The 11,988-nt window shown below is 32.8% G+C and overlaps 1 protein-coding gene across 8 annotated transcripts; it reads left to right on the forward strand.

Annotated features, from left to right (window-relative positions):
* The first annotated feature begins 2,479 nt into the window (after positions 1–2,479).
* Positions 2,480–11,783, forward strand: LOC132621521 (probable LRR receptor-like serine/threonine-protein kinase At3g47570). 8 transcript variants are annotated; one of them, XR_009575540.1, is made up of 7 exons: positions 2,480–3,364; positions 3,762–4,124; positions 6,693–6,836; positions 7,436–7,720; positions 7,869–7,903; positions 10,739–11,102; positions 11,536–11,783. XR_009575540.1 is itself a non-coding variant. In XM_060335826.1 (7 exons), the coding sequence occupies exons 6-7, from the start codon at positions 8,517–8,519 to the stop codon at positions 10,103–10,105; spliced, it is 1,062 nt and encodes a 353-aa protein (XP_060191809.1). In that variant the 5' UTR covers positions 2,480–2,807; positions 2,982–3,364; positions 3,762–4,124; positions 6,693–6,836; positions 7,436–7,720; positions 7,869–8,516; the 3' UTR covers positions 10,106–10,503. The 8 variants fall into 8 exon arrangements, 5 of the variants coding, with proteins under 5 accessions (XP_060191809.1, XP_060191810.1, XP_060191807.1 ...); XM_060335826.1 differs by lacking the exons at positions 10,739–11,102; positions 11,536–11,783 and adding an exon at positions 9,792–10,503 and having other exon boundaries at positions 2,480–2,807; positions 2,982–3,364; positions 7,869–9,264; XM_060335827.1 differs by lacking the exons at positions 10,739–11,102; positions 11,536–11,783 and adding an exon at positions 9,792–10,503 and having other exon boundaries at positions 2,480–2,807; positions 2,998–3,364; positions 7,869–9,264.
* The last annotated feature ends 205 nt before the right edge of the window (positions 11,784–11,988 follow it).

Genomic DNA, 11,988 nt, shown 5'->3' on the forward strand with positions numbered 1-11,988 from the left:
TAGCCAAACCATACAATTTCCTTTCTTTTCTTATATTAATCGTGTTTTGAACATAGTGTGTGCGTATATATCACCCCATATTATTGCTTTTCTTCAAAGGGTTAAGTAGTCAAACCATACAATTTTCTTTCTTTTCTTATATTAACCGTGTTTTGAACATAGTGTGTGTGTGTGTATATATGCATAAAAACAGTGCAAACTTATGCATATTTATTAGCAATATAAAATATATATATTATCACTACCCAAAGTGACAATACACTATAATCCAAAGTGTTCGGCCCGTGCTGCATGCTTCGTCGTCAGTCACTCTTTAAAAGTAAAAAAAAAAAAAGATGAGTCCCATACTAAAAACACCAAGCAATATTAAAAAAAAAAGTGAACTCTATATTAAAAAATAAACAATATTCATGTAATTCCCAAAGTATCTCCATTAAGTCAATAATGGTAGATTCATTGCCACATGCGTATCAACTCATTAGTGTGAGCAAATAAAATTATTGTACAGTAAAAAACATGGACCTCATATTATTACTTTTCTTAGCCAAACCATATAATTTTTTTTCTTTTTTTATATTAGCCTGAGATCTAATCTAGATATTTAACTGCTGTATTTGCTATTCCGCCATGTCATTTATTTGCTATGTTTACTAAAATAAATATACTTAAAATATTTATATTTTAAAATAAGATAAAATTTAACTACTTTTTCATTTTTTCCTTACTCTAATAAATGTGAAAAAAGATTAATATCGTAAAAGAAAAAATAATATTAAATGGAGATCAAATGATTAATAAGTTAAATTAGTCAAATTATAATTCTAATTGACGTTTCCTTAAAAAATCGTGTAAAAGACAACATGACAAGTAAAATGAGCTAAACCAAGAAATGGTTTACCAAAAATTAAAAAATAGTAGTTCTTCGTTTAAATAAAAAATTAAATTTCTACTTTGTTTCGTTTTAAACATGTAAAATTAATTTAATAATTTGAATTAGAATTAGAATTATCCAAATCAAAATTTGATAAAAAATAATAAGTATTGTTTAGGTCCAATCTACATACATTAACAATAGAATATTTTACACCTTTAAATTAATCGAATTAAAATTCAAAGTATCAACTGATGCTTAAATATTGCTATTGTTTTATCTCAAAGAGAGGAAAATAGTTTCCTTTTAAACAAGTTTTCTCTTTTAAAAAGTACTAATAAATTTTTGCCTACTTTGTATTCGTAAACACTAATATAATAAAATTTTGGATACGGAGCACAAACTACAATGTTATATTAATCGTGTTTTGGACATAATATATATATATATATATATTATCTATACCCAAATATAATTACATACATATAGATACATTATAATTTAAAGTATTGGAGCCATATGCAGCACGGCTATACGCCATCTGGTATGATATAAAGCCTACCATCGTCATCCATTACTGATGAAATATATTTGCTTTAAGCTAAGCTTATTCTTGGGGAAACCAAAAGCCTGCCTAAAGCTGAATATTTATTATGATTATAATTATATTTGTGTTTGTTTGAAGGAGAAAAGTGTCATTCAACTTTACAATGGCATTTTAACGTGAGAAGTGAATGAGGAGCATTAAAATAGAACTGCTCAACTTCATTTTCACTCACACTTAAATATTACTCTTTTCGGATAAAAAAAATATCCACTTAGCCTTTTTTTCTTGTATAAAAATAGAGTTCACTTAGCAAATCAAACAAGAATTAACTTTGTTTTTTCATATTTACCCCTGTTAAGTATTATATGATCAAATCCCAATGCATATTTAATTAGGGATAGTTTAGTTAAATTATCTATTTTTGCTTAGGAGCTAATATTTTATTAAAAGGTGTGCAAATGGCTAAGTGAACTCTTTTTTTTATCCGGAGGAAGTATTATTTAATTACGAATTACCTTACACACGTTTAGATAAGTTAATGTGGAGCATTCAAATAAGATTTATGAGCTTCTTATTCACTCATGATTTCATTCATTACGGAAAATAACTTAATGCTCCCGGACATGATTGAGCCTTCATGTAATGATAATATTAGTATTTAATATTTATTATATTAGATGTTTTATGTTTTATTATATTATAATTTACAGTCGGGGTAAAACGGTAATCCAACTTTGATGATACGAGCTTCCATTTTTAGTATAATATAAAATATATAATATAATATAATATAATATAATATAATGTCTATTTTCTTTTATAATCAAAGGCTTAATAAAGATTTTCAACAAACATATATATTCTCTTTTTCAAATTCTATAAATATTAAACACATAAATAATTGTGTGTATTCGAAACTGAATCATATTACAGACCGTTTAATGTAATTAACCTTAAAATTAATCTGGATCTTTTTGTTCTCTGTGATGTGACAGGTATTATACCTTGGAAATCTTTATAAATTGAAGAAACTATTTAAGCATTTTAATAAATTAAGTGGTTCCATACCCGACGAGATCTTCAATATCTCTGTACTTCAATGAAATAACCTTTCGGGTTGTCTTCCATCTGCTTCAATTAGAGCTTTTGAATCTAAAGCTCAATCTCCACAAAACAACATTGGTGGAGTTATACCCAGCTCAATCTCCAATTTCTCAAATCTAAAGGGATTATATCTCGGTGATAACAAATTCAGCGGCCCCATTCCTAACTCGTTGGGGGATTTGAGACAGCTTGAAGTTCTGGGTTTGTTCAAGAATAACGTATGGTCTTTAACATATATAGCATTAGGGGATAATCCTCTGAATGGTGTTCTTCCAGATTCCATTGGTAATCTCTCCACTTCTCTTAAACGGTTTTATTTATATCATTGTGAAATTAGGGGACAGATACCGTTAGGAATTGGGAATTTAAGTAACTTAATCACTTTGTCCCTATTCGGCAATGAATTGACGAGATCAGTGCCAAGAACATTATGTAATTTACACAATTTTCAACGTTTAGGGCTTTTTGATAATAGGTTAAGTGGACCCTTGCCGGAGTGCCTTTGCAAATTGCCGGAGTTGGGAGCAGTTGGTTTGTCATATAATCAAATTTCGGGTTAGATACCGTATTGCATCGGTAGCATTACCTCTTTGAGATATATTTATCTAAATTCAATATGATCCAAAGATTAGACATAATGATCGATGTTGCATCTGCTTTGGAATACCTCCATCATGGTTATGTGACAATTGTTGTACATAGTGCCTTGAAGCCTAGCAATGACTTGCTAGATGAAAGGCTGGTTGGACATGTGAGTGACTTTGGCCTGGCGAAGTTATTAGGAGAAGGGGAATCTATTGCTCATACTAAAACACTTGCAACGATGGGCTACATCGCACCAGGTAACTTTCTTTTTGGTTTTTTACTATCGAATATAAAGTGTTATTGTACATCAAATAGTATTTATGTGAGTGTTGATGTAATAAATCACAGATTTTGCATGAAAAAGATGGTATTGAAAACATTGAAATATAACTGTAAAACTCTCTATTCATGTATGCGGCGATAAAGAAAAAGAAAGTTGCAGAATATCGTTTCAATTAATTTTCTTACTCCTGTCTCATTCTTGTTGTACCTTTTTTTTTATCTATTCAAGGTAGATTCAACTGTTTTTAATATTTTTCAAATATATATATATAAAGGAACGTTATATATATATATATATATATATATATATATGATTTTCGTTTATTTATTTGGCACGTTAAGAAACTAATTACTATAGTAACATTGGATCAGAGTATGGATCAGTAGGATTAGTTTCTAGAAGATGTGATGTGTACAGCTATGGCATGCTCATGGAGACTTTCACAAGAAAAATGCCATATGATGAAATGTTCAAAGAAAATTTGAGCATGAGGAGTTGGGATCTGTAATTCACTACTTGCAGCACCAGAGGAGATTATTGATGTCACATTAGTGGAACCAGAAGAGACTGATTTTCAGAAAAAGTTGCATTGTGTGTCCTGTATTTTGGAGTTGGCATTGCATTGTACAACTGAATCTCCCAATGAAAGATTCAACATGAAAGAAGTCCTGGCAACTATCAAGAAGATTAAACTGGACTTCCTTCGCAAATGATGTAGCAAGGTTCACGTGATGGTAAATATCCAACTTTCTCAAGTATTCCAGAAATTATTACCCTTTTCAAGAATAGAAATGATTATTGTCTTGTCCGCATCATATATAAACATTGAGTTGGGTATTTGTTTTCATACAAATATATCCCCCTGTAGTAAAAGAGAGAAAAAAAAAATAGAGAATTGGATTGAAGGACAACTTCTTTAAGAGTCTAGTTTAAGAAGGAAAATAATAGGAAAACAAAGACCAGTGAAATTAAAAATGAAACTTTAAGTTCAAAAAATTCTGGACTTCAATATGACAAAGGAAAAATATGAAAAGAAATTGAGTTCTAATGCAAATGGTGTAGGGAAATAGGTATCTTGATAGATATAAATGATAGACTCAGGTCTTTTCCTATTGTTCAATTGGTCTTCTGCTCAAGGACAACTCAAGTTTGATCCCAATTAATAATTTTACAGATAGTGCCGCCTCTTCCTCCTGGTGTTAACAAATTTGGATGACCCCAATTGAGATGACAACCACCATTTGGTCCGGGATTTGAACTTTTCTTGTTTCTTGTGCTTTTCTCTTGTGTCCTATTTCAAGTTTGAGTGTATGTGCGTGTCAAATAACTTTTATATATAAGATGTGCACTAATAAAGTTGGTATAGAAGGATGCCTTGTGTAATATTAACGATCGTAATGAAGAGATTTGGAGAAAGCCCATATCAAATCCCCATTTCTGTTTCTAGCAGCTACCACTATTACGACTACCACCAGTGTTGAGCTTAATCCAATTTTCAGCTGGTTTTAACCATTTACTGGGGTAAAGCTTAACTGTGGTCTATACTCATCAATAAATTGACATAGCTGGTGTCAAGAATTCCGAGTTGCTATGAAAATTGTTTCTAGTAAAATAAACCTTGAGATGACACAGAACCTCATTGTAGATTGTAGTGACAGTTGTTCTTTTGTTACCATATCTGAGTGCACACCCAGCCTTCCAAAGTTTCCAAAAGATAAAAGACCAAAGTTAGTTAATATATCATCTGTAGGGATTTTCCTTTTAAAAATTCTCCATGGAAGGAAGGAAATCTTAAAAGGATTTTTTTTTCCCTCTAAACATCAACCCATAGATTCTGTTTTTCTCTACTTTGTCTAAGAAGATCATAAGCAGATGAGCAGGACAAAAGACCATCATTGGTAGGCTCTAGGCTTCTTATCATTAGTATCCCTGTTACCGTGGTGATCTTTCTGAGGTCGAGGAAAACTTTCTGAGTATCCCAGGTTTATCATTACTTTCTAAGTTTGAGGAGAACTTCTTTAGTGAGTAAAAAACAAAATCAAGAATTTATAAGGATAAGGACCAACATTTTTGCCTATGGAAATTTAATTATAGTGAAATTCTGTACATGTAGTGCTGCCTTTTACTCCTGGCATTAGCAAATTTTGGTGACCCCCACTGAGATGATAACCAACACCTGGTCTGAGATTCGAACGTACTTTTTTATTTCTCCTGTGCATATTTCAAGTTTGGAGTGTGTGTGTGTCAAATAACTTTAATATATAAGATGTGTACTAAAGTTGGCATGGTGAATGTCCTGTATAATATTAATGATCATTATTATGTAAATAGCAGCTTCAAGAGTCGATGGAGAGTAGTGTAAAATGCTGAAGGCAACTACAAGCGAGGCCTTTGCTTACCAAATTGAATGGAGTTGTCCCAATGACTATAGATTGAAAGCACAAATACAATCCACATTTTCACTCACTAACAAGTCACGGTTGAGATTGAGACTTAAAACCCTAACCATTTAGCTTGTCATCACTGTGAGGTTGAGACTTAAAACCCCAAACATTTAACTTGTCATCACTGTGGTTGATTAGTATCAACACCAACAACTTAACAGTTATGTTTCCAGCAACTTGTTATTGTTTGGTAATCTACACTAGTCTTGCATCCAGGGGCGGAGCTAGAAGGTTTTCGGCCGAATCAAAAAGTTTAGTCCAAATTCTGTATTAGGAAATCCACTAAATATGAAACAAAATTAAATTTAGAATGCAGTTACTAATGCCTGATGTCGCTATCCTAGAATTTGAAATACATATATTTCAAATCCTAGTTGCTCCTCTGCCTGCATCATGCATGAAGTTGCTGACTGTTGATATGTGAAGTCTGTAGAATTTAAATATGATCAACCATATTGTATATCATTATATATATATATATATGGATGCAACATTGGTAAAGTTGAGCGGTCAGACAAACTTAATCCACATACTCTTTCTGAGGGTTTTACTGAAGTTAGAAAAAAAACATTAATGAATCTTGTTTTGTCTCTACAATTTGGAAGGAATTATACCCTAAGAGATTGGGAGTCTTCAGAAATTGGAGATACTTTATTTGCAGTATAATAAATTAAGCTCTTCCATATCGGAATAGCTCTTCCAATGTCTCTACGCTAAGATGGATGTCACTTGCTTTCAATAACCTTTAGGGAATACAAACATGCTCTTAATCCAATTGATATATTGTTTCATTTCATGAACGTTAGAACCAACATACAATTGCACTAATTTAGATGTTTTTTCTTTATAATGTGGCAGGTGTTATACTCGGAGAGATCGGGAACCTTCACAAATTGGAAAGGCTTTATTTGCACTATAACAAATTCAGTGGCCCGATTCCAAACTCATTAGGGGATTTGAGGCAACTTGAATATTTGAGATTGTCCAACAATAATTTAACAGGTAATTCACAATCATCGTCTTTTTGTTTGATAATCCAGGCTAGTCTTGCATCATCTACGGAAGTTGCTGATTATTGATTGCACCATTATCTATATTTTTTTTATGACATGAGAACCCGCGGGCGCTATTCTTGCTGGTAAATTTGAGCAATAAAGTAAATATATTATGTCCAGATATACTCTTTCTTAGCGGTTGCATAAAAGTTGGAGTAAAAATAAGGGTTAATTACACTAAACACTCATGTAATATTATTCAGTTTCGGATATATTTAAAATCAAACACTTACACGACATATACTATAAAAATTTTACTCCCTATGAGATATAATCGTAACTAAGTATATTAAACTATAACTATTAAAAGACAAATTAAAATTATAAATTAATTCTTTTACGTATTTATTTTATAAAATTTAAAAAAGAAGTTTAATATTTTTGTTGAAAAAATGTATTCACATCTTTGATTGAAAAAGAGAAAAATAAGTATACATATTTCAATAAACGTCTGTTTTTTTTTTATAATCAAAGGCTGAACAAAGATTAAGCAGTTCAATATCTCTACGCTAAGAGCGATGTTACTTACTTTCCATAACCTTTCAGGTAGTCTTCCATCTGCTCCAGGCTACTGGCCAACAAATCTAGGGTTTTTGCATCTGGGTGTAAACAATATAGTTGGAGTCATACGCAGCTCAATCTCCAATTCCTCAAATCTAAAGGGATTATATCTCAATGATTACAAACTCAGTGGCCCGATACCTAACTCATTGGGAGATCTGAGACAACTTGAAAATCTGCAGTTGTTCAATAATAACTTATCATCTCTGCATCTGAGTATCTTAATTTCATTGGTGAACTACAGATCTTTGAGAGTTATAGTATTAGTGGGTAATCCTCTGAATGGTTTTCTTCCAGATTCCATTGTCAATCTCTCCACTTCTATTGAACAATTGTATTTAGATAGTTCTGAAATTAGTGGTCAGATACCATTAGGAATTGGGAATTTAACTAACTTAATCACTTTGTCCCTACACAGGAATGACTTGACTGGAGCAATGCCAAGAACGTTGGGTAATTTACACAACCTTCAAAGTTTAGAACTTTCTAGGTTAAGTGGAACCTTGCCAGAGTGCCTTTGCAAATTGATGGAGTTGGTCTTCGTTCTTTTGTCTTGTAATCAAATTTTGGGTTAGATACCGTATTGCATCAGTAACGTTACCTCTTTGAGAAAGATTCATCTAAATTCAAATAATCTCACTAACATAACCATGAGTCTATTGAGCCTCAAAGATCTTTCGGAGCTTAACTTGTAAAATAATTCTTTGGTTGGTTTTATATTTGCTAGTTTTGGAAAGTTGAATGCCATAACATTCATAGTTCTGTCAAGGAATCACCTTTCAGGAAGTATTCCCTCCAAAGTTGGAGACTTGCAGAATCTACTTTTTCTTTCTTTGGCTTATAATGAGTTACAAGGATCTATTCCGGAGTCACTTGGGAAAATGATAAGTTTGGAATTGGTGAATCTATCCAATAACATTCTTTCAGGTACGGTTCCAAAATCATTAGAGGCACTTCAATATCTGAAGTATTTCGGTGTATCATTCAATAGATTAGAAGGTGAAATCCCAAGTAAAGGACCTTTTCTTAATTTCACCTCTCAATCTTTTATGGGAAATGAAGAGTTATGCGGCGATTTTCTTTCCGGCCTTGTATGACTAGGTCATTTCATCAGTCAAGAAGAAGCAAATTGCTACTGATTATACTTGTCCCATTAGGAGCTTCACTGATGGTTCTTGCTTCAATAGTTGTGTTTATGTTAAGGAGACGTGGGAACAGAAACGTTCCAACTCAAGCCGAATCCTTACCTGCAAGAACAACATTAGCAAGGATTTCATACATTGAAGTTGAAAGGGCAACTCAAGGGTTCGACCAATGCAACTTGCTAGGCTTTGGAGGTTATGGCTCTGTTTACAAGGGAATCTTTGCAAATGGGATGGTCTTGGCAATCAAAGTGTTTAATTTACAGATTGAAGGTGCATTCAAGAGTTTTGATTCTGAATGTGAAGTTTTACGGAACCTTTGCCATAGGAATCTTACCAAAGTTATCACCAGTTGTACTAACTTGGATTTTAAAGCTTTACTTCTAGAGTACATGCCCAATGGAAGCCTTGAGCAGTGGTTACATTCTGATGGTTACTTCTTGAATATGATCCAAAGATTAGACATAATGATCGATGTTGCATCTGCTTTGGAATATCTCTATCATGGTTATGCCACAGTCGCTGTACATAGTGACTTGAAGCCTAGCAACGTCTTGCTAGACGAAAGGCTGATTGGACATGTGAGTGACTTTGGCCTGGCCAAGTTATTGGGAGAAGGGGAATCTATTGCTCATACTAAAACACTTGCTACAGTGGGCTACATTTCACCAGGTAAATTTCTTTTCATCCTTTCATAATTGCATATTAGTTTACTGGTTCTAATGTTCTGTATCACAGTAGAATTGGGTAAAAGCTTGAGTGGATAGATTAATTTAAGAAAATATAACATATCACAGATTAAGCATGAAAAAAACGTTATTGAAAACATCAAAATATGACTATGTCAAACTCTATATTCATGCATCGACGAAGATAAAGAAAAAGAAACTTGTGGTCATATCGTATCAATCTTTTTTTTTTAATCAAAAGTTTCCCCAGAGGAGATTAAATAGATAAGCCAAAGGAACATAGAGGGGGCTATTCCTGACCTCTGCAATACAAATATACAATACTAGGAATGACGAATTCATCCTTACACTCTAGCTTACCAGAGAAAAGAAGAAAATGAAAAAAAAAGGGTTGCTCCTCATCAATGAAGCATACAAAAAGATATCTAGATTCTTGGATTTTTAAAGCAAACAGAGACTCTAGTGATTTTGGAATCGTACCTGAAAGAATGTTATTGGATAGATTCGCAGATACCAAACTTATCATTTTCCCGAGTGACTCTGGAATTGATCATTGCAACTCATTAGCCAGGATTTCATACATTGAAGTTGAAAGGGCAACTCAAGGGTTCGACCAATGCAACTTGCTAGGTTGTGGAGGTTATGGCTCTGTTTACAAGGGCATCTTTGAAAATGGGATGGTTTGGGCAATCAAAGTGTTTAATTTACAGATTGAAGATGCATTCAAGAGTTTTGATTCCGAATGCGAAGTTTTATGCAACCTTCGCGATAAGAATCTTATCAAAGTTATCACCAGTTGTACTAACTTGGATTTTAAAGCTTAACTTTTGGAGTACATGCCCAATGGAAGCCTGGAGCAGTGGTTACATTCTGATGGTTACTTCTTGAATATGATCCAAAGATTAAACATAATGATCGATGTTGCATTTGCTTTGGAATATCTCCATCATGGTTATGTAACAGTTGTTGTACATAGTGACCTGAAGCCTAGCAATGTCTTTCTAGATGTAAGGCTGGTTGGACATGTGAGTGACTTTGGCCTGGCGAAGTTATTAGGAGAAGGGGAATCTATTGCTCATACTAAAACACTTGCAACGATGGGCTACATCGCACCAGTTAACTTTCTTTTTGGTTTTTTATTATGGAATATAAAGTGTTATTGTACATCAAATGGTATTTATGTGAGTGTTGATGTAATAAATCACAGATTTTGCATGAAAAAGTGACGATAAAGAAAAAGAAAGTTGCAGTAATATCATTTCAATTAATTTACTTACTCTAGTTTCATTCTTGTTGTTCCTTCATTTATTTTTTTAATCTATTCAAGGTAGATTCAACTGTTTTTAATATTTTTCAAATATATATATATATATATATATATATATATATATATATATTATTTTCGTTTATTTATTTGGCACGTTAAGAAACTGATTACTCTAGTAACATTGGATCAGAGTATGGATCAGTAGGATTAGCTTCTGGAAGGTGTGATGTGTACAACTATGGCATCATGCTCATGGAGACTTTCACAAGAAAAAGGCCATATGATGATGTTTAAAGAAAATTTGAGCATGAGGAGTTGGGATCTGTAATTCACTACTTGCAACACCAGAGGAGATTATTTATGTCACATTAGTGGAACCAGAAGAGACTGATTTTCAGAAAAAGTTGCATTGCGTGTCCTGTATTTTGGAGTTGTCATTGCATTGTACAACTGAATCTCCCAATGAAAGATTCAACATGAAAGAAGTCCTGGCAACTATCAAGAAGATTAAACTGGACTTCCTTCGCAAATGATGTAGCAAGGTTCATGTGATGGTAAATATCCAACTTTCTCAAATATTCGAGAAATTATTACCCTTTTCAGGAATAGAAATTATTATTGTCTTGTCCGCACCATATATAAACATTGAGTTAGGTATTTGTTTTCATACAAATATATCCCCCTGTAGTAAAAGAGAGAAAAAAAAAATAGAGAATTGGATTGAAGGACAACTTCTTTAAGAGTCTAGTTTAAGAAGGAAAATAATAGGAAAACAAAGACCAGTGAAATTAAAAATGAAACTTTAAGTTCAAAAAATTCTGGAGTTCAATATAACAAGGGAAAAATATGAAAAGAAATTGAGTTCTAATGCAAATGGTGTAGGGAGATAGGTATCTTGATAGATATAAATGATGGTCTTTTCCTATTGCTCTATTGGTCTTCGGCTTAAGGACAACTCAAGTTTGATCCCAATTAATAATCTTACAGGTAGTGCCGCCTCTTCCTCCTGGTGTTAGCAAATTTGGATGACCCCAATTGAGATGACAACCACCATTTGGTCCGGGATTTGAACTTTTATTGCTTCTTGTGCTTTTCTCTTGTGTACTATTTCAAGTTTTGAGTGTATGTGTGTGTCAAATAACTTTTATATATAAGATGTGTACTAATAAAGTTGGTATAGAAGGATGCCTTGTGTAATATTAACGATCGTAATGAAGAGATTTGGAGAAAGCCCATATCAAATCCCCATTTCTGTTTCTAGCAGCTCCCTCTATCCCAGTTGTGTAATAATCACTATTACGACTACCACCAGTGTTGAGCTTAATCCAGTTTTTAGCTAGTTATAACCATTTACTGGGGTTAAGCTTAATTGTGGTCTATACTCATCAATAAATTGACATAGCTGGTGCCAAGAATTCTGAGTTGTTATGAAAATTGTTT

The sequence above is a fragment of the Lycium barbarum genome, chromosome 12, assembly GCF_019175385.1.
Source record: "Lycium barbarum isolate Lr01 chromosome 12, ASM1917538v2, whole genome shotgun sequence".
Classification (NCBI taxonomy): Eukaryota; Viridiplantae; Streptophyta; class Magnoliopsida; order Solanales; family Solanaceae; genus Lycium; species Lycium barbarum.